This window comes from Staurois parvus, unplaced genomic scaffold, assembly GCF_062004578.1.
Source record: "Staurois parvus isolate SC_StPar_1 unplaced genomic scaffold, SC_StPar_1.0 ptg000018l, whole genome shotgun sequence".
NCBI lineage: Eukaryota > Metazoa > Chordata > Amphibia > Anura > Ranidae > Staurois > Staurois parvus.
In genome coordinates this window covers 318,533-342,297 of record NW_028317814.1, presented here as the reverse complement: position 1 = coordinate 342,297, position 23,765 = coordinate 318,533, and the positions used below count along the sequence as shown (strand labels likewise).

At 40.9% G+C, this 23,765-nt stretch overlaps 1 protein-coding gene across 1 annotated transcript in view; it reads left to right on the top strand.

Moving 5' to 3' along the window:
* PRKAR1B (protein kinase cAMP-dependent type I regulatory subunit beta) overlaps positions 1-23,765 on the top strand; it is a 295,736-nt gene that overhangs the window by 155,084 nt on the left and 116,887 nt on the right. The window contains exons 5-6 of the mRNA XM_089681811.1: positions 8,225-8,286; positions 22,011-22,057. Of these exons, the coding sequence (XP_089537937.1) occupies positions 8,225-8,286; positions 22,011-22,057 (109 nt within the window). The remainder of the gene's footprint in view (positions 1-8,224; positions 8,287-22,010; positions 22,058-23,765) is intronic.

Sequence of the window (23,765 nt, the reverse complement as noted above, 5' to 3'; positions counted from 1 at the left end):
GAAAAATGGCGTAAATTGCAGTATTTATACCATAGTTTGTAGACGCTATAACTTCCACACAAAGCAATCAATATACACTTATTGGGATTTTTTTTACCAAAAACATGTAGCAAAATACATTTTGGCCTAAATTTATAACCAACTTTGAGTTTACTATATATTTTTTATAGCTGAAAGTAAAAAATATTGTTTTTCTTCAAAATGTTTGGCCTTTTTTTGTTTATAGCGTGAAAAATAAAAAGCGCACAGGTGATCAAATTACACCGAAAGAAAGCTCTATTTGTGTGAAAAAAAGGACGTAAATTTTGTTTGGGTGCAGCATTGCATGACCGCGCAATTATCAGTTGAATTAGTGGAGCGCCGAGTAGCAAAAAGAGGCCTGGTCATTAAGGGGGGTAAATCCTCTGGAGCTCAAGTGGTTAACAGGAATGACTTTTTATAATTTCAAAAACATATAACGTATACATAGATAAGTATTACATGTGGGACAGACCCAAGGCTGCAGATAATAACACAAATGGATGCTTGATTTGTGATATTCGCTTTATAACTTATTATAGAGATATGTGGCTATTTGATATATATATATATATATTGATATGCTTGTTCTGGCACTTGTGGGAAATGCCCCTTTAAAGCAGAACTTCACTCTCTCAATCAACATGGACTATTTCTAATTCTTTCTAATTCTGCTAGCATTAGTAAATGGATAGGAAAGTATATCATATTTACTTGTTTTATCCTTTTTTTTTTTTGCATTTCTTGATTTACTTCCTGGTTTCCATGCCTAGGCAAATGATGTCGTACATCCCAGGAGTCTCCAGGAGGGGAGGTAGGGTTCCCAGCTTAGCCAATGCCTGAGCTAAGAATAGATGGATTCCAGGAAGTAACTGCTACATGAATCAACTGCCCTTAATTAAGATGGGCACTGCCAGAAATGCCAGGAGGTGTTTTTTAAAATGATTTCTCAGCAAAATAAAGCATGGAGACATGGATGGATGGAGGAGTTTGTTTTGAATATTAAAAATGAATTATATAGCATTTTTGGTTGTGGTATTCAGATGCAGTGCAGTCCCACTTTACAGTCACGTCCTTTTCATAACTTCATAAGATATAGTTTAGAATAGATCATAGAACAGCATTTTTTATGCAATGGAAAAACACTCAGCGCTAAAATTGCTGTATTACGTTTAATGCGAGGTCTGACCTGAGATATTTTCCATCATTTTCTTCAGTATATAGTAAAGACTGTGCATGCTCTGACTCGTTGCTCTCAGCAAACATAATATTTTTATATGCCCTCAAGCTACACATCTGATTGATACATTGAGATACATTTACTTTCATGTCTAAACCTATATGCTTGAACTGGGTGCCAAATACGGCCTGGGTGCCTAATGGTCATGACAGGCTGAACCTGACACCATTCTTAAGGGTAGGTACATTTAACTCCTCTATGTGCAGTCTGTTGCATGTACAGAGCAGCCAGCTTTAGGCCTCCATGGGAAGCAGTCTGTCCAAAATACAGTAATACCCTAAGGTGTATATTTTAAAAATAAATGTGTAATATGTCAAGAATTAAAGAACATGTTCTTTCAGTAAAGTAGACAAATATTTAGGAATATTTATGAATCTACAGTATTTTCATTCTTTTACATCAACGATCATTGTAAAGCAGAATTCCAGGGTTAGGTCAATATGTAATAGCTTTAGTTTAGTGGCTAGTCTAGTCAGTTTAGTAGTGATGTGTGAACACCAGGGGCGGACTGACCATTTGGAAACTCGGGCACTGCCTGAGGGCCCGGGGGACAGTAGGGGGCCCCATGAGATGCCCCTGGTACCTTTTTCATAGGCTTTTTTGAGTTTGGGCAAGGACACAGGGGCTCCATGATCCCCTATTGCCCGGGGGCCCCATGAGTTGTCAGTCCACCCCTGGTGAACACTGTTTAGTGCAGTAATATATTGAGGCCAGGACGGCATGAGGACGTACCCACAGGGAGTGCCCATGAGAGCCTTGGCTTACAGCAGGGATATTCAATTAAAATTTATGGAGGTCTGGTCATTAAAACTTTCATCCAGCAGAGGTCCGAGTCTCATGTTTGTGCTATGACTCGGGTTCTTCATATTACAGCCTCACCCCCTTACATTACAGTTTCCCCTTTACATCACAGCCTCCCCTTTATACCACAGTACTACCTTTAAAATTGCTGTACCCTATCTTTACATCACAGCACCCCCTTTACAATACAGCCTCTTCTTTACATTACAGTGCCTGCTTTACATCACAGCCCCCCTATGCATTAAAATCCCCCCATATTACATCACAGTGCCTCCTTTCCTTAATTGTTCTTTATCTCCCCTTCACATCACACCCCCCCACCTTTACATCAGTGTCCTCAGCCCTCACATCACAGTCCCCCTCCCATTCACATCATGTCCTCTGTCAGCCCCCTTACCTAAATCCCAGTCCCTGTCACAGCCCCTCTTCCTTGCACCCCAGTCCCCTTTAGAGCCCCCCTCTTACTTACATCTCAGTCCCCTTCACAGCCCCCCCTTCCTTGCACCCCAGTCCTCTTTACAACCTTACTTGCATCTCAGTCCCCTTCACAGCTCCCCCCTATCATCTCAGCCTCCTTCACAGCCCCCCCCCTTCCTTGCACCCAGCCTTTACAACCCCCCTTCCTTGCACCCCATTCCTCTTTACAGCCCCTCCTTACTTACATCTCAGTCCCCTTCACAGCCCCCCTTCCTTGCACCCCAGTCCTCACGGCCCCCTTCCTTGCACCCCAGTCCCCTTACAGCCCCTCCTTGCTTACATCTCAGTCCCCTTCACAGCCCCCCTTCCTTGCACCCCAGTCCCCTTTACACCCCCCTTCCTTGTACTCCAGTCCACTTTACAGACCCCCTTACTTGCATCTCAGTCCCTTCTTGCAGCCCCAGCCCCCTTTATAACCCCCCTTTTTGTATACTGTTCCCCCTTCACAGCCTCTACCTTCTTTGCAATCAAGTCCCCTTTATATGAATGCCCCTCCCTTATATCCCCCCCCCCGCCATTCACAACCCTCCTTTTTGATCCTACCTTATACAGCAGGTAGAAGGCAGAAGGCACAGCATGCCTGGACAGAGGGCGGGACATGTTGGACATGCTTTTCATGTTAACAGGCAGGTGATTGCGTGCTAGGAACGCGTTGCAACCAATCGCCGGCTTGTTAACTTGAGAAGTTCGACAGCTCCCACCCTCCGGCTGGACATGCCGTGCCATCTGCCTTCCATAAACATTAATGCTGTGATGGCAGCGGAAGCATGGCGGCGGGGAGTTTGGAGGGAGGATATCAGCTGCAGAGGGAGGACATCCAGGCTGCTAAGTGTCGGAGCCACGGTCTATATAGGATTGTCATTCGGTCCGTTTGTGGACCGCAGTCCACCATTTAGTGATGCCTGGCTTAGAGGAAGAGGTTTTATGTGGGTTAAATGACACTGGCCAAACTCCTTGTGAAGGTCCTGATGAAATTCTAATACCTTGACTGGGAGGCCCATGTTTTTTCAGTGAAGACGGATGCTTCGAATCTTGTTGAACTGGCCCACATTTCAGTCATGAACTGGCCCACATTTCAGTCATGAACTGGCCCACATTTCAGTCATGAACTGGCTCACATTTCAGTCGTTGAACTGGCCCACATTTCAGTCACTGAATTGGCCCACATTTCAGTCGTTGACCTGGCCAACATTTCAGTCGTTGAACTGGCCCACATTTCAGGCGTTGAACTGGCCCACATTTCAGTCATTGAACTGGCCCACATTTCAGTCGTTGAACTGGCCCACATTTCAGTCATTGAACTAGCCCACATTTCAGTCATTGAACTGGCCCACATTTCAGTTATTGAACTGGCCCACATTTCAGTCGTTGAACTGGCCCACATTTCAGTCATTGAACTGGCCCACATTTCAGTTATTGAACTGGCCCACATTTCAGTCGTTGAACTGGCCCACATTTCAGTCATTGAACTGGCCCACATTTCAGTTATTGAACTGGCCCACATTTCAGTCGTTGAACTGGCCTACATTTCAGTCGTGGGTGGCCCTGTTGACACCACAGTGGCACACGTTTTCCTATGTTACAATAAAGCTATTATAACTGCTCACAGCTCTTACAGTAGCTTTATTGTAATATAGGGGGAGGCTCAGAGCTCTTACAGTAGCTTTATTGTAATATAGGGGGAGGCTCAGAGCGCTTGTAGTAGCTTTATTGTAATATAGGGGGAGGCTCAGAGTACTTATAGTAGCTTTATTGTAATACAGGGGTAGGCTCAGAGCGCTTATAGTAGCTTTATTGTAATATAGGAGGAGGCTCAGAGATCTTATAGTAGCTTTATTGTAATATAGGGGTAGGCTCAGAGTGCTTGTAGTAGCTTTATTGTAATATAGGGGTAGGCTCAGAGCGCTTGTAGTAGCTTTATTGTAATATAGGGGGAGGCTCAGAGTGCTTGTAGTAGCTTTATTCTAATATAGGGGGAGGCTCAGAGTGCTTATAGTAGCTTTATTGTAATATAGGGGGAGGCTCAGAGCAATTATAGTAGCTTTATTGTAATATAGGGGGAGGCTCAGAGTGCTTGTAGTAGCTTTATTGTAATATAGGGGGAGGCTCAGAGCGCTTGTAGTAGCTTTATTGTAATATAGGGGGAGGCTCAGAGCGCTTGTAGTAGCTTTATTGTAATATAGGGGGAGGCTCAGAGCAATTATAGTAGTTTTAATGTAATATAGGGGGAGGCTCAGAGCAATTATATTAGCTTTATTGTAATATAGGGGGAGGCTCAGAGGGCCTATAGTAGCTTTATTGTAATATAGGGGGAGGCTCAGAGCAAATATATTAGCTTTATTGTAATATAGGGGGAGGCTCAGAGCGCTTATAGTAGCTTTAATGTAATATAGGGGAGGCCAGTCTTGTTTTTTTACCATCTTTGTGCTGCTTTAAAGGCACTGAGCACTGTAGTCTGTCGACATGGCTTGGCTATAAGTAGCTCATCCAAGATGGCCTACACCAAGGACTGATGAAGGAGCATGCATGCTCCAAATGCATGCCACGCCCACCACTTCCTGTTGTGATGTCATCTCCTTCCGCCCAGTAGACCAAAACCAACCAGGAAGTGCTGGGATCCACCACCACAGGCCAGGAGAGCCTTCCAGGGATCTACAACCAGCAGGATCAGACTGGAACCAGACAGTGATGTTTGTAGCTAGATGAGCGCTCTCCTTGCTATTTCTTGGAAGTTGCTTACTCGTGGAAATAAAATAATTAGTTTTTTTCTTCTACACTTAGATGTTTCCCTTCTTCTATTTTGCAGAAGGATAAAAATGAAACTCCAAAGATTTTAATGATTTGAATAGTATGGGAAAGGGCTTGAACCTCTGTCAGGTTTTCATTGCTTTTTTTTGTCCCTGCTGGGGCGATTTCCACTCATTTTTCATCTGGGTGATCATACAGGAAGTAAAGGGGAGTCTCCACAACGGGAATAAAAATTCAACATTTTGTCCAATCCTGAAAATAGAACTGCTGTTGCTCCAAGTGACTAGCCGTGAACAGTTGGCAGCCTTGACTGCAGGTTATTAGTATGCTTTTGGTAAACATACTGGTTTCTTATTTATGGCGCATAGACAGATCTGTGAAAGCAGCACGTGTCAGACACAACTATCTGTGAACTGTCATGAATGCTAATCCAAGAGGCTGCTGATGTGTCAGTGCAGTGCAGTAATCAAACTGTAGGAAGAGGTAACGCATGTTCCAAGCCCTAGGTCCTGTCTAGAGAACAAGCCCCAACAGAACAGGAAGCATGAAAGTTCATGAGAGACTTCGCTTGTTACACTATACATCAATAGAGAACAGAGCTTGATACTCTGTTAATACAAATGAAAAAAAATGTGATATTCATTTAATAAGTTTAATTTTGTATATGTCAATGTAGTGTGCCTGTGGCTCAATGGACCAATAAGGTGTTAAAGCTGAACTCCAGCCTCCGACCTTCAGTGTTGCCCAATAGTACAGGCTCCTCTCCTCTACTTCTCTCATCATACTCATGTTTCACTGCACACTGTAAGCTTTTCACAGTGTACATTAGAAGCTGAAGCAGCCAAAAGCCCCATACTCACGGTGATAATATTGGACAAATGATCATCCGCTTTTTTTTGTTTCTGCATGCTAGTCTCATATCAAAAGTGAAAAGGTTACTAAAGTTACGAAAATTCTTGTACAACAGAATAAAAATTCAGAAGTGATGTAATGTATTTGTATTGTATTTTTGTACAAAAACTGATTACTGTTTAACCACTTCCCACCCGGCCGTCACGTTATTCTCATCCCTCCCGGAGGGCGTCATATGACATCCTTCCCGGATCGCACATTGTGTGTGCCCGCAGTGCCACACTGGCGAGATCTGTCACCGGCTGTGTACCTCGGACACGGCCAATGACAGAACTGTGTACCTGCCCCATTACCAGGACCAATCACAGCAGGTCCATTGACAGTTGTATACAATGGATGGCTTCCTTTCATGCCATCCATTGTATACAAGTGTGTCTAGCTGTGAATGGTCACAGTGATCACATGCACAGGCTGGGCCAGTCACAGCCCATCTGTGTCATGTGATTAGCCGTGGCTATTCACAATAAAAAAAGCTGAATGAATCGATTTCATTCAGTTAAATGCTTGCTTATAGCAAGTAAATTCTTTGCTGTAAGTAATCAAATTGTGTAAAAAAAATAAATAAATACTGATCACTTCCCCAAAGTAGTACAATGTTACTATGGTAACATCACATTACTGTGATCATAAAACAAGAAAATATGGTATATCCTCCTATTTACTATTGCTAGCAACATAAGAATTAAAAATAGTTCATGTTAACTGCGAGAGTTTAGCTTTGCTTAGGGGTATCCCCATTTTGTGGAATGCTGCTTGACCAGAGATAAAGTGCCCATTGATAATTCAATCAACCCACTGAAAGTCTGTATCCAGCTCTTTGTTTTTACTTTTTGTGAATTATTCTCATGTTGACATTGTACTTAGCTCACTTAAAGTGTTACTAATCCCACAACAGTAATATCAGTCTGTATATGTAGTAAAGCATGCTTGTTATACTCACTGTGGAACTGAAGGGGTTAATCCTCTGCATTGTGTAAAAAAGGATGTTTGATCCTGTCTGCTCTGATCCTCCCCTTCTTCCACTGTCCCCAACTCATCTTCTGATAGAACAGAGCCTTGGGAGCAAGATGCACATACTCAGTTTGATGTGTATTGCTGGAATGTTTTTTTCTTGGGAGAGTGCATGTGATCAGCACATATCCAATCAGCGCTGTCCAGACAGAGGGTCAGGGGTCCTGCAGTCTCATAGGACAGTTAGAGGAGAATGAAACCTCATCCTACAAGCTTTAACCGGTGCTCTGCTGAATACTGATAGAAGTCATAAGACTGCTCTAAGTACTGATAAGAAAAGGCATTTAGGAGTTTGTATTTACTAAAATAATTGCATGTCCATGTTCTGTGTACTGTGGGAGACCAGATATAGTGAATGCAGGGTCCTGGGTTTAGTAACATTTTAATGTGTTCTTAACTGTTTAAATCAGATTTTAATTTTGAGTTTCAGTATACTTTCAACCAGATTTTATTGACTGTTTAGTGACTATTGAATACAACTAAACCAAATGACAGTAGATGTCGGAGACTCATCTCAGCCCAATGACCTGCATAGACTTAATGAGTATTGACCCTAGCATTCTTCTTAAAGTATACTTGGCCCCATGATAGAAATGTGTACACAATGCTCCCGGGCTCTGGTAAGTGTTGGAGCTTCAGACATTTGTGTGCATTAAGAGGAATGTTCATGAGTGCACATCCGTATTCGAACCTGACACAATCCTTCCAGTTATTTAGAAAGTGTCTTCTGACTCCATAAAGATATGAGAGATATGAGCAGAGCGTATCAGGTTTGAGTTTCATGTCTATGCTACAGAGTGACATGTCTGGGAATTTCAGGATGCCTTGAAATTCTTAGCCTCAGTGGAATGGCATAAGGATCTGCATTCTGAAATTTTAAACAAGCCTCTGTAGTTTATTAGGAAGTAAACAAGAGTCAGTCTGCATAATATGTTCTATGTTTCTAGACAGACTGTCATATTGAAAAAAAACTGCATCTCTCTTGCAAATTGCTTACATCTACCTTGTCTCTTTCAGTGATATATTTGATGCCATGTTTCCTGTCAATCACATCGCTGGTGAGACTGTCATACTGCAAGGTAAGAATATCATAAATGTGCAAATGTCAAGACTGCTGAGAAGGCATTAGTCAACCACAGATTCCCAGTACCCAAAAATTATACACCTCCCTTTCCCTGAAATAACAACACTAAATTAATATCTATGTTGAAAGAGCAAAGCAGCAGATCATTGGAAAAAAAACACAACTTTATTTCAGCACATAAGAAAACCCAACAAATGACATTACTAGGATGTGTGAGTACCCAAGTATCATAGCATAGCCTAAAAACCCAACTTAAGCCATGTCTAAACCCAAGAGTTTTCCTTTTTCAGGCTTTTTTCCATTATTTTCATTTGATGTTTAGTGTACATTAAGTGTTGGTCACTGATCCACTTGTGCGCCAGAATCTATATTTATCTATCATTGTCCTAGGGTGACAACTCTTACCGCACTGTGTCTGTGGAGATGTAGTGTTGTCACCATAGATGAAGAGACGGTTTCTAAATTCCTCCGAGATGGATGGTAACGTTGATAAGAATGTGGTACGGCACTGCCGTTCTTGTTTCCAATCTGGTCACCTCACGCGTAGATTAACGCAACTCCCTTTTTTTTGGCCTTCCGCTCAAGTCCCTCCATAAACTACAGCTGGTTCAGATCTCTGCTGCACACATTATCACCACAACCCCATCCTTTAACCTTTTCACGCCAACAGTATGCAAATATGCGGCCTCTCCACGGCTGGGCCTTGACACCGAGCGGCCGGTTATTTGCATACCATTTGTAAACAGACATGTGCAGAGTGCGCGTTCCCAGCACATGTGTCGGTGCCCCACGGAAAGGTCCCAATCTTTCCTTGCAATCGGGATCTTTCCGATCATGTGACTGCCGTGACAGCCAATCACAGCGGTCACGTGACCCTAAACCGCACCCGCCATGTGAGAAACCCCTTAAAGGGCCAGGAGGCGCCAGCGTGAAGGGGTTAATCACATCACTCCTGCCCTTCAGCACCTTCACGGGCTTCTTGTATTGATTTCAAGATTCTATCATTTACCTTTAAGATCGTCCACAACCTCGCTCCACCTTTCTGAATTCCTGCATATGAACAGACCCTCCAGCACTTTCAGGTCTTCTTCTTCCATCCATTTCAATGCTTCATTTGCCTGCCTGACCACTATGGGACTAAGAGCCTTTAGCCACTCTGCCCCTCAACTTTGGAACTGCCACCTGACATCTGCAGCATTGACTTCCTATGCATCTTCAGATCACATCTCAAAACTCATCTCTGTAAACAAGCATACTCTGTCTGACTTAATTGGTTTGTTTTGTAATTAATGTTTATATGATGTATATTTTATTTATTTATTTATTGTTTCTTTGTTGCTATTCTTGTAAGATGACTTTGTGTTTGGAAAGGCGCCTATAAATAAAATGTATTATCAGGAAGTTATCAGCTGACAACATTTCAGGCAGGATCAAAAGGTTTTTTGCCTTCTATTGGTTTACTCAGTTTCAAGACCCCTCACTCCTTTACTTAAAGGACCAAAAGCTGTTTTGGCCCTACTTCTCATATGGATCACAGGAGTGCACTTCGTTCTACACTTCTGTGATGTTTTGAGTCAAAAGCAGGCTAAAGCCTGCTATTGGCTAACGTCTCTGATCCAGTCCAGACTCTGGAGAGATCCCAACTTTAATGTCAAGGTCCACCCATATGTCTTGACTGGGGGGTGGCTCAGCCTCTCAGCAAGCCGCTGAGAGCCTGAGCCAGCCACTCCCCCCCACTACACAGCCCTGCTTTCCAGTGAGCGCAGGAGGTGCATAGCAGAGAGCCGGTGACTTACAGTCACTGTTTCTTTGTTCACTGAAGACCGAGAACTGAATGATCATGTGTCTTTGATCACTCCATTCTCGGTCTTAGGGCTCATGTGCACGGGGCATTTGGAAAACTCTTCTGACTGCTGGAAACTGACTGCTAGAAAACGTAGGTTAAAAAAGTCAGTTTAGCTGCGTTTGCATACCATGTTTATGTGCATTTGCGTTTAGAAGCGTTTTTAAAAGATAATCTCAGGCGACCTTCCCAAATGCCCAGAATAAATAGTAAATAATTAACTATTTCAGACATTTTGAGAGAAATAGAGAGAGCAGAAGCTGCGTTGGGATTACCTGTCTTTTTTGGTTGTAGTCACTATGGATCCCATCATGAGCATAATGCGGCACGTTCTACCATTTTTTCCTTCACACGAAACCTGGAACTGATTGCTCTGGTCTACTAGGTCCATTTCAATACATAATAAATGCTTTGCATGCATTTTTGATGAAGAAAAAAATGCTCTGGTCAGCATCTGGATATGGACCTGTCAAAAAACATGTCTAAACGTAAACGCGGTTAACTGCGTATACAGGCGTTCACACGCGCTTACAAGCAAATGGCATTTGAAACGGCAGTAAAATCTACTCCTGAATGCAATTTTAGTGTGTTCAAAAAACGACTGTAAACTCAACTGTCTGTAAATGACTATGTGTACATGGACACATAGGAAAACATTAGGGAGAGTTCAGGGGCTGCTGAAAAAAACGCTCAACAGGTCCTGAACGTCAGTTTAGCAGCTGCAGTGTACATGAGCCCTCAGAAGTGGCTGGGAACAGATGCAGCCTGTGAGTATAGATGTTTGTTCTTTTCTTTTATTATGTAACTGTAAATACCTCCACCTCACCAATAACACAGTCAATAGTAACCCCTATTGGGGGGGTTTAGTCATGTACATAAACTACCCTGCCATGCTACTAGCTCTCAGGGATCCCTTTTTCCATAGGTCAGAGGGTCTTCATTCAGCACTATCAATTGGGAGCCATTGTCTAGAGGATTTATTAACCACCTGCCATCCGGCCATTGTATATAAACGGCCAGACAGTGGCAGTGCAGGGTCGGGTGGCCGTTTATAAACCCTGCTTGTGCATGCTCCCTGGGAGCGCGCAGCACCGCAATCCGGTGCCCGCTGTGTCCTCTGGACACAGTGGAACACCGATCATCGGACGGGACTTCTGTACAAGGTCCTGATCATGTAATCACTGATTGGCCAATCAGTGATCACATGCAGAGTAGTAAGCAAGATGTCACTTGTGACATCATTGCTTACTGCGTGTGAAATCTGTGATCACAGAGGTCACATGGTACAAGGCTATTCACAACAGCCTTGTACCATGTGACAAGCTGTGACCAATTACAGCTTACTCAGTAGTTCCCAATGGCTGCAAGAATGCAGGCAGAGAGAAGGAGAAATTATTTCTTTTACATCCTTTATGGGTGTACAAGCAATCAGTGTAAAAAAACACTGTACTGCTAGGGTGACAGTATGTAAAAAAATATAATAAAAAAAAAATAATATAAAAAAAAGTAAAAAAAAAATGTTTAAAAATTTTAATTTTTGGTTATAAATTAATTTGGGTTATTTTATTTTGTACAAAAAATATAACGGAATACATTTTGGCCAAGATTTATGATGAAATACTATTTATTAGCAAAATTGTATAAGAAAAACACTTTTTTCAAAATTTTTGGACTTTTTAATTTACATAGCAAAAAAAATTCAAATCCCAGTGGTGAATAAATACCACCAAAATAAAGCTTTATCTGTCTCAAAAAATGCTAAAAAATTCATATGGGTACAGTGTTGCACGACCGCGCAATTGTCATTCAAAGTGTGATAGCACTGAAAGCTGAAAATTGGCCTGGACAGGAAGGGGGTAAAAGTGTCCGGACTGGAAGGGGTTAAAGGGAATCTCACCCACTCTTTGCCCATTCACAATGAAAACTAGATGACACAGACATTTCATCAGCTGGGTAGATTTTGCTACATGCCGAATCTTACTCCGTTTGCAGGCTGCTTGTATATCTGCAGAATGCAGCAATAATGAGTGACCATGGCATGTGCACCCAGAATGGCCATTAGTCTTTATGGCCAGACCCTATGTGTGCAAAAAATGTGAAAGTGCATGAAGTATATGCTGCCTGATCACTAAACAGGTCTGGCAGTTTCGTCTTCATCTCAGGCCTATTTATAGTCATGCAGTTTTTGCAACCTATTAGGAGAGTGAGGAATTTTATTTTGTTGCTTCATTTCCACTGTAATTTGTACCTGACGTGGCCTAAAATGTGACAACTGTGCTCTTGCAGTCATTTTTACAGGACGACCACGCCTAGGGAGAGTAGCAACAGTGCTAAACTTTCTCCATTTGTAGACAGTCTGTCTTACCGTGGACACATGAACATCAAGGCTTTTGGAGATACTTTTGTAACCCTTTCCAGCTTCATGCAAGTCAACAATTCTTGATCGTAGGTCTTCTGAGAGCTCTTTTCTGCGAGGCATGGTTCACATCAGACAGTGCTTCTTGAAACCAGTAAACCCAAAACAGGTGTGTGTTTTTTAAGGGCAGGACAGCTGTCAGCAACACATCCAATATCATCACACTGATTGGAGTCAAGGTTGGCTCACTCCTGGCTCCAATTAGCTCTGGGAGAAGTCATTAAGCTAGGGCCTCACATACTTTTTCCTCCCTGCACTGTGAATGTTTACATGTTACGTGCAATTAAACCATGACAACATCTAATGTTTGTGTAGTATTATGTTCAGCAGACTGTGTTCTTCTATTGTTGTGACTTAGATGACGTTCAGAGCACATTTTATGCCCAATTCATGCAAAACTCCACGCGGTTCACATACTTTTTCTTGCAACTGTATAAATGCCAGAGTTTTTTCCTGAAACTCATTAGTAGTGAAAAGCTGGCTTGGATAAGCCACAGAATGTCTTCAAGATTACAGATCAAGTCTTGTTTAAATGACTAACTAGATAATGTTGCTTATGTGGGTTTAAGATCTAGTTTATATTTACAGCTGTGGGAGTGGTAAAAATAGGCAGTTGAGCTGCGGTTTTATTGCCCCCTGACCATCCCTCTTAAACTGCAAAAGCAGATGGATGGGGTTGTGTATACAAAATAATACCCTCCTGCAGTGTTAAAGTGTTACTACACCCACAACAGTAAAATCAGTCTGTATATGCAGTGAAGCAGGCTTGTTATACTCACTGTGGAACCTAAGAGGTTAATCCTCTACATTGTGTCAAAAGGCTGTTTGATCCTGACTTCTCTGATCATCCCCTTCTTCCAGTGTCTCCCTCTCATCTGATAAGACATAACGTGTGGAGTCACTCTGCACATGCTCAGTTTGGTGTGTATTGCTAGAGAGGTTTTTTTTTTTCTTGGGAGAGAGCATTTGATCAGCACAGGGCCAATTGGCGCTGTTCAGACTAAGGTCAGGGGTCCTGCATCCTCCTAGAGCAGAATGAAAACTACTCCTACAAGCTTTAACCAGTGCTGGACACTGATAGAAGTCACAAGACTGCTCTAACTGCTGATGAGAAAAGGTATTTAGCAGTTTATATTTACTAAAATAATTGCAATTCCGTGTTCTGTGTACTGTGGGAGACCAGATATATTGATTGCAGGGTCCTGGGTTTAGTAACACTTTAAGTGGGTAATACTGCTGATTCAAGTGAATGGGGCCGCACCACAACTGCCCTGCAACCACGTACATTGTGGCGCTATGGTGCGAGCTTTACAGGGCTAAAACAGGCGGTGAGGAGTTGACATAACACCTCCCAGCCACCTGTCAAATGCCCTCTGAAAAGAGATCCACTGTGGTTTGCTCTTCAGAAGGGAACCACAAGTGTAATGGAGCCCTTAAACACCAGATATCCATTACTTACAATACAGTTTCATCTGACAGGCATTATTTCCAGCATCATTTTAGTTTTGAGTGCCAGGAGTTTAGCTGGGGTCTTTTTTGGTGCAGGGGACAGTGCCCTACTTTAAGTGACCCTGTCAGGATAAAAGACAAACCTAAATGAAGGTGCCCTGTAAGAAATAGAGTTTTATACTTACCTCTCCAGTAACCCATGTCACCTACCTCCCCTCTGTTACAGTGCTGTGGCCTTGGTTTCTTTGGCATTCCACACTTCTGGGAATGCTGGATTTCGGTTCCCCACTGTGTGCTATGGCTCCATCCTTTGACCCTTCAACACTGCTGTTTTCTGCAGTGACATAGACCCCTAGAGGATGGAACCACAGAGTAGAAGATGTGTCAAATGTTGAAGAGACTGAGGCTGCAGAACTGGAACGGGAGGAAGGTAGGATACATGGCTCACCAGAGAGGTACATGTAAGAGCTCCTTTCTAGAAGGGCACCTTTATTTGTTCTTGTTTTTTATTATGTTGTTGTTCTTGTTGTTCTTGTTTTTTATTATGACAGGGTGTCTTTAGGGCCCTCTCACAGTAAACCTTTGTGTAACCCTAACCATCACACTAAACCAGACCCATCCTTCTTCTGCCAAAAGTTAGCAGCAATGAAGTGCAAATACCACATCTGACTGATCCATATTGGTAATGATTACAGCCAAGAAAGACTTAACGATACTCCATACTCAAGTTAGACTTTACTAGACATTATTATTATTATTATACAGGATTTCTATAGCGCCAACAGTTTGCTCAGCGCTTTACAATATAAAGGGAGACAATACAGCAACAATCCAGTTCAATACAAGAGGGATATGAGGGCTCTGCTCGTTGGAGCTTACAATCTAGGAGGGAGGGGCTAGTGGTACAAAAGGTAGTAACTGTGGGGGATGGACTGATAGGAGGAGTAGAAAATTCCATTATTAGCTGAGGGCAGGATAGGCTTCCTTGAAGAGATCGGTTTTCAGAGGTTGCCTAAAAGTGAGCAGAGTAGGCGATAGTCTGATAAATTGGGGTAGAGAGTTCCAGAGGATGGGGGAAGCTCTGGAGAAGTCCTGGAGATGAGCATGGGAGGAGGAGACAAGCGAGCCAGAGAGTAGGAAGTCTTGTGAGGAGCAGAGAGTATGGTTTGGGTGATATTTAGAGACAAGACATGAGGCATGAAATGAAATCTGATTGGTTGCTGTGGGGTGCTACTAGGGATGCACCAACACCATTTTTTTTTACAGCGAGTATGAATAGCAATACTTCTTTTTTTTTTGTACTCGCCGACACCAATCATGGATACCTGCAGGCAACTGTTTTGTTTACACTTCAGCTGTCAGCAGGGGAACACCGCTGACAGCTGAATGAGTCATCGGTCGTTAACTACTTCCCGACCGGCCGTTGCATATAAACGGCCGGACGGTGGCACTGCAGGGTTGGGTGGCCGTTTATAAACGGCCTCCCCGCGCCCTGCTTGTGTGCGCTCACCGGGAGAGCGCAGCACCGCGATACGGTGCCCGCTGTGTCCTCCGGACACAGTGAAACACTGATCGTTGGACGGACCTCTGTACGAGGTCCCGATCATGTGATCACTGATTGGCCAATCAGTGATCACATGCAAAGTAGTAAGCAAGATGTCACTTGTGACATCATTGCTTACTACGTGTGAAATCTGTGAATGATCACAGAGGTCACATGGTACAAGGCTATTCACAACAGCCTTGTACCATGTGACAAGCTGTGACCAATCACAGCTTACTCAGTACTTCTCAATGAGTGCAAGAATGCAGACAGAGAGAAAGAGAAATGATTGCTTTTACATCCTATATGGGTGTAAAAGCAATCAGTGTAAAAAAAAAAAAAAATCTTCATCACCCCCCACAAGTAGTACAGTGTCACCATGGTGACACTGTACTGCTAGGGTGACAGTATGTAAAAAATAAAAAATAATAATATTAAAATGTAAAAAAAAATGTTTAAAAATTATAATTTTTGGTTATAAACTAATTTGTATTTTTTTTTTTTTTACTAAAAAGATAACGGAATAAATTTTGGCCAAGATTTATAATGGAATATTATTTATTTGCAAAATTTTATTAAAAAAACACTTTTTTTCAAAATTTTGGGACTTATCCATTTACGTAGCAAAAAAAATTAAAATCCCAGCGGTAAATAAATACCACCAAAATAAAGCTTTATCTGTCTCAAAAAAATGTTAAAAAATTCCTTTGAGTACAGTGTTGCATGACCGCGCAATTGTCATTTAAAGTGTGATAGCGCTGAAAGCTGAAAATTGCCCTGGTCAGGAAGGGGGTAAAAGTGTCCGGTCTGGAAGTGGTTAAGGACGCAGTGGCACTGCTCCTTAACCACTAATTTCCAGCTTTTTTTTTTGCTACCTTTTTTTGATTACATTTCAGCTATCAGCACGAGAATCCCGCTGACAGCTGATAAAACTGAGCCTGAAGGTATTGATTTCAGGTATCGGAGCATTTGCACAAGTACCGATATTCATACAGTTGCTTAGCATTGGCACCAATACCGGTATCAGAATTGGTGCAGCCCTTTAGTTGCCACAGTTTGCCCACCTTTTTTGCTCTTTACAGCGTGCAGTGCTTCGTAGGATAACTATAGATATCTGCTCAGGTTACCTGATCCGGCTATATACGTCTAAGATATAATTGACTTGCAAGTTAATCTTGCTTCCTGCACATCATTGTATACAGTCTTTTCTTTTTTTGACACGCACAGCAATAATATACTGCAGTGTGGGTTTGGCACAGACTTTACTTTAAACAATGCTTTGAGAGCTCTGGTGACTGTGCTGTCTCTGATGACAGGCCTAAATATGGAATTATTGGAACACGGGGACCTTGAATGTGTCTGTAGCCCTTTGTTCTCTTATGTAACAAGGTTATGCTGTGTTATAATTTCCTAATAAGCTTTCATTTTTTTTAATCCAACGTTCCCAAGTAAGTTTTGTTTATAATGTTTGTTATTTTATATATTTTAGACCATCTGAAAGCAACTAGCATATGTTTTAATATTTACATGGATGTCTTAAAGGCTTGGTTCACATCTATGCATGCTGCATGTAGGACAGCTCATCATTTCAATGGGCTGCCCTATGCGCAAGAAACGCAGGGAAAGAAGTCCTCAACCCTTTTGTAAAACTGTCATGCATTGAACTGCATGGACTCCCTTACATCAATGGTGATGTGCTTCATTACAATATTTATTTATTATATTTTACTTATATAGCGCTGTCAATTTACACAGCTCTTTACATATATATTGTACATTCACATCAGTCCCTAACCCTCAAGGGGCATACAATCTAAGGTCCCTAACTCATATTCATATGCAAGGGCCAATTTAGACAGGATCCAATTAAACTACCAGCATGTTTTTGGAGTGTGGGAGGAAACCAGAGTACCCAGAGGAAACTCACGCAGGCACAGGGAGAACATGCAAACTCCAGGCAGGAGGTGCCGTGGCTGGGATTCAAACCAATGACCCTAGTACTGCCAGGCGGAAGTGCTAACCATTTAGCCGCTGTGCTGCCCATATCATTATATTGTTGTTCAGTGGAAGAATGCTAATCTTACTGACCGCTAAAAAGATCATCAGTGGAAGAATGCCACTGACTCTTCCAAACGTATATGGCTCAGGAACTATGAGGCATCAGATTTGGGGTGGGGGGAAGTTTGTTACTGCTCAGGGAACTCTTACATAGACAAAAAATGTTATTTATATATATCAATATTGTACCGCGCTCCAATATATACAACTGTGAGTGATATTATAATTTTAAAGTGATATTATAAATAACTAAGTGTATCACCAATAATTCAGTAATAATCTAAATCTATTATATTTAAATCCATAATTAATATAAATATATAAATAAATTATAATGAATTGTAAAAGAATCGATTAATATTTTTGAATAAAAAATTTTGGTGTAGAGAATTAATAAAAAATTATGGTGAAATGTAAAGGAATCAATTCATATTTTTGAATAAAAAATTATGGTGAAATGTAAAGGAATCAATTAATATATTTGAATAAAAAATATGGTGCAAAAAATTAATAAAAAATGTAAATATAAAATATGTAAATATATAAGTGGAAAAAAAAAAAAATGGGAATGACAGTTCAGTTCAGTTTCAAACTACATCCCCCAGAGGAAGCTACGAGTCCCTGTAGCGTAACGCGTAGGGGAGGGGCGGTGACGTCATCACGCATCCACAGAGGAACGGCGAGTATATTCAGTGAAGACAAACACACCTGCAAGGCTGTTTGTAGTAGGATCTGGACACATTTTATACAAAGCGCTACTTTTAATTATACCATGTGAGTGGGAGATCAGAAGCTTAATAAACAACTGTTATCCCGGATAAGACACTATGTTTCTTTTCCCTTCTCTGTATGTATCGTATATGGAGGAATAAGCCAAGCAGCCAGTGGAGAAAGTCCTATTGAGAAGGCTGTGTTGAGGAGAGAAGAGAGGAGAAAGGAGAGAAAGGCTCACGCCGTGAACACTGATCTATCACACAGATTAGACTGAACTACAACACCATCTCAATTCGTATGAACTGAACTGTCATTCCCGTTTTTTTTTTTTTTTCCACTTATATATTTACATATTTTATATTTACATTTTTTATTAATTTTTTGCACCATATTTTTTATTCAAAAATATTAATTGATTCCTTTACATTTCACCATAATTTTTTATTCAAAAATATGAATTGATTCCTTTACATTTCACCATAATTTTTTATTAATTCTCTGCACCAAAATTTTTTATTCAAAAATATTAATCGATTCCTTTACAATTCATTATAATTTATTTATATATTTATATTAATTATGGATTTAAATATAATAGATTTAGATTATTACCGAATTATTGGTGATACACTTAGTTATTTATAATATCACTTTAAAATGATAATATCACTCACAGTTGTATATATTGGAGCGCGGTACAATATTGATATATATAGCTAACATCCATACACCTGGAGAGGGTGTAATAAGTACCTGGCGATCTAATATTTTATATAATTGAGTTAAGCACGTAATGAATTAATTAGTATTTCACATATTTATTATTTATAGCACTTTTTATGCACGCAATCAATTGCCTTAAGAGTAAGAAAACTTCTAGTGGCTCACAAGTATTTACTTAATTTGTATCAAAAAATGTTACTGCTGTGGGCAAAAATCCTACCTTTACAAAATAGCCCCCCCCCCCACGTAGTTGTAGTTTCTTTCTTTTTGCCAAAGATTCAATGCTTTGCATATGAGGATTTCAGCCTGCAATTCTGATAGGCCTACACTTGTTATTAAAAAGTACTACTATCTACTTAAAGTTAAATGCTCTACTTTTAATAAATAAATAGTGTATATTCCCAAAACCCTGGGAAACATTCCCCAGTACATTATTTTATTCATATATGTGCCCAAGCAACATGACTTTTTTCACCAGTCACTGGCACCAGCTGTAGATACATCAGCACCGCTTCCCTGAACTTCCCATTGGGGGAGTGCACTCATTGTGTAATGTGATAAGGGTCTCCTGCAGCTGTCCATCAATTAGCTTTGAGAAGGTGGAGGAAGGGGAGTGTCTTACTATTTAGCTTTGTTTTTATGCTGACACGGGACATTCCGCTTTAGTCCCAGCTGGTAGCACACACACAGTATTGGCTCCTTAGGGCCATGCAAAGGAAAGGAGCCACCCTGTAACTGTAAAGCTATGCTAGTGCTTAGGGGAAGGGTAAAGCCATACACACACAATTTTGTTTGGAATGATCAGTAAATGTTAGTTGCCGGCATGCGCACAACTCTATGCACACTGTCCCATAGTCCCTAGTCCATCTTGGGAGCAAGCAAGAAAGGGTGGCTACGATCCTACAAAATGCGGTACCGTGGAAGATGAACATAGCCAACTTCTAACAGGAAGTCATCGGGTCACAACAGCAAAAAAAAAAAAAGGAACTTGGGAGAGCTGGAAGAGGCTAGGAACAAGAGAAGGTACCTTTTGGCGTTAAGAGTAGATACTTGAATAGAATAATTTCTTTTTATATCAGAGTTTAGTGTCACTTTAAGGTCAATTTCATATAGCCATACAAACTTTTCTCGTTTGGTAGTTGAAAAGGCACAGTAATTACCAGGAGAACATTCCAGTTTCTTCTGCCTCTATGGGCTGCTTGTGATCGGGTAACAATGCTGCCCATAGTGTTGTCATTGTCTCCCTTGGGTGCTTTCCTGTTGAGGAACCTCAGGTAGACCGCTAATGCACAGCACGCCTTATAGGTTTTCTTAACTTAAATATTTTATTGTTTTCAAATCACCATATTAAATGTACAAAAGCTAATAAAACAGACAGTATACATTACACATTTCTGTCATAACACTCCCTTAATAACCTTAATCTCGGTGACCTTTTACCCCTCCCCTTACCTATTTCACATATTCAAGGTATACCTCTGAATTTTTAAACTGTACCCACTTTTCCCAACTTTTACGAAATACCTCCATTTTATCTTCCTCCATATGGTAAAGTTCCTCCATTCTATATATCTTCTCCACTCTTTCTACCCAATCCTTTATTTTCCTGTTGTTTCTTCCAAAACTTGGGTCAGTCCCTTCGCTGCATTTAAATAATACAATAATCCAGTTTTTTTAACCACCTCCCGTTGTATATAAACTACCGGACGGTGGCAGTGCAGGGTCAGGTGGCTGTTTATAAATGTCCTCCCCGCACCCTGCTTGTGCGAGCTCCTCTGGACACAGTGAAACGCCGATCGTCGAACGGAACCTCTGTATGAGGTCCCGATCATGTGATCACTGATTGGCCAATCAGTGATCACATGCAAAGTAGTAAGCAAGATGTCCCTTGTGACATCATTGCTTACTACATGTGAAACCTGTGAATGATCACAGAGGTCACATGGTACAAGGCTATTCACAACAGCCTTGTACCATGTGACAAGCTGTGACCAATCACAGCTCACTCAGTAGTTCTCAATGACTGCAAGAATGCAGACAGAGAGAAAGAGAAATGATTGCTTTTACATCCTATATGGGTGTAAAAGCAATCAGTGTAAAAAAAAAAATCTTCATCACCCCCCACAAGTAGTACAGTGTCACAATGGTGACACTGTACTGCTAGGGTGACAGTATGTAAAAAAAAAACAAAAACATAATATAAAAAAATAAAATAAAAAACAGAATAAGTTTTGGCCAAGATTTATGATAAAATATTATTTATTTGCAAAATTTTATAAGAAAAACACTTTTTTTCAAAATTTTTGGACTTTTTCATTTACATAGCAAAAAAAATGAAAATCCCAGCAGTGAATAAATACCACCAAAATAAAGCTTTATCTGTCTCAAAAAAATGGTAAAAAATTCATATGGGTACAGTGTTGCATGACTGCACAATTGTCATTCAAAGTGTGATAACGCTGAAAGCTGAAAATTTCCCTGGACAGGAAGGGGGTAAAAGTGTGCGGACCAAAAAGAAGGCAAGTCTCAGGGTCCTTAGGAATATTTACCTCTGTTATTTTCTGAATTATATTCACTATGCCCTCCCAGTATTCTTGAATTTTGTGACACTCCCACCATAAGTGTACCATTGTACCTCTCTCTCCACATCCCCGCCAACATAAAGGTGAGTTGTCTCCACTTATTCTATGCGCTACATTCGGTGTAATATACCATCTTACTAAACACTTAGAATTCATTTCCCTTTCCTTCATAGGTTTTATTAAACCATATATGTTTTCAGTTATAAACCCATGACCATACCCTCTGTAGTGCCTACTAGTGTTTGACTGACAGCCATGTGGCAGAATCTGGAAGTATTTTTGAGCCTAAAGGGTCACTTTAAATGTATTTATTTATTTATTTTTGAAATAGACATCAAGCACTATAGAAATACACATCTTTATTTATCCATATTTATTTAATGTCTTTCAGGTGATGAAGGTGACAACTTTTATGTCATCGATCAAGGAGAAGCTGATGTGAGTAGTGCTGTAGATCTATAGTCATGCAGTATTTGTATATCCTGTACAGTATATGTGTGTGTGCGTGTTTGAGTGTCCTTGTTCTCCCGCCAGAGACAAGCATTAGCATTACATCATGAAAGCTGTATGCTACCCACAAGCCTTTTCATTACATTTTATGGTCAAACATTAAAAAAAAACGAAGAAAAACCCAAGAAAATACTTTTTTGTGTTGACAGGACTATGTATTTATTCTGTTAAGTGTACAAAGCATTGAATATTTTTAGCATGATGTATGCACTACGTTATTTTACCCATTCCACTTGGAAGTTATTTTTTTTTTAATTGCAAAGCATTGGCTTATTTAAAGGAAATTCACTTCCTTTAACTAGCTTTATATAGTTCTGCTTTTGGTAATTTAAAGTATAACGAAAGGCAAAACATTTCTTTAGATTTGGATAGAGTGGTGATAAGAATCTTTGCCAGGTTTTTTTTTTTTGCCACTCTTATCCCTGTTATTGAGAGTCCATCTCTTTAATTGTCCTGGTTATCAATGTGACCAGGAATGAAGGTATGGGTATATTCCAAATTTTGAGTTTCTACTACTATAGAACAAGAATAGAGGGGACATTTTTTAATGAGGACATGATAAGCTTCGGTGCCCGTTCATATATGCGCGGATAGGATGCGGTTTGAACTGCATCCAATCCACATGACATGTGAAAAAACATTGCTTCCTATGGCGCCTGTTCACCTGTGTCTGGTGCACTGGCGGTGCAAATTCAGTGTGGTTTTAAAAAGGGAAATGTTTGATTTCTTAGCAGTGCGGTCCGGTTCAGGTGCTGATTACAGGCTATTGACTTCAATGGAAACTGTTTCTAAACCTGACATGTGTGAACAGGATAAAATCCTGAGCTGATCCTGTCCTAAACCTGATGTAAATCTGACCTGAACCGGTGAACAGCTATTGTATCAATTAGCTGTGAAACCTGAGCTTCAATCTGCACTGTACATCTGTGAATCAGCTTTCAAGCATTAGAGCTGATTCACACATATGTGGTGCGGATTGAAGCTCAGGTTTCACAGCTAATTAATACAGTAGTTGTTTTGCAGTTCCTGTCAGGTTTACATCAGGTTCAGGACAGGATTAGCTCAGGACCTTTTCCTGTTCACACATATGCGGTGCGGATTGAAGCTCAGGTTTCACAGCTAATTGATACAGTAGCTGTTCACAGGTTCATGGCAGGTTTACATCAGGTTCAGGTTTACATCAGGTTCAGGAAAGGATTAGCTCAGGATCTTATCCTGTTCACACATATGCGGTTTAGGAACGGTTTCCATAGAAGTCAATAGCCTGTAATCCACACCTGAACCTGAAGCCACTGCTCAGAAATTGGACATGGCTCATTATAAAACCGCAATGAATCCACACAGTGCACTGGACATATGTGAACAGGCACCATAGGAAGCAATGTATTTTCACATGTCATGCGGATTGGATGTAGTTCAAACTGCATCCAATCTGCATATATGTGAACTGGCACGTAGTCATTTTGTTTAGTCCAATCAGTAAACTGTATCATCTGTGACATCATGTGTTGTCATTGTCCTTGTCTGCTTTCTGTTTTTTTGTAGTGGCTATCTTGAGCCATGGCCACTATGCCATTGCCTTCTGAGGCTCTCTTCTGCTTGCTACAGTTCTTGTATTGGGCATCACTGGGGTCAT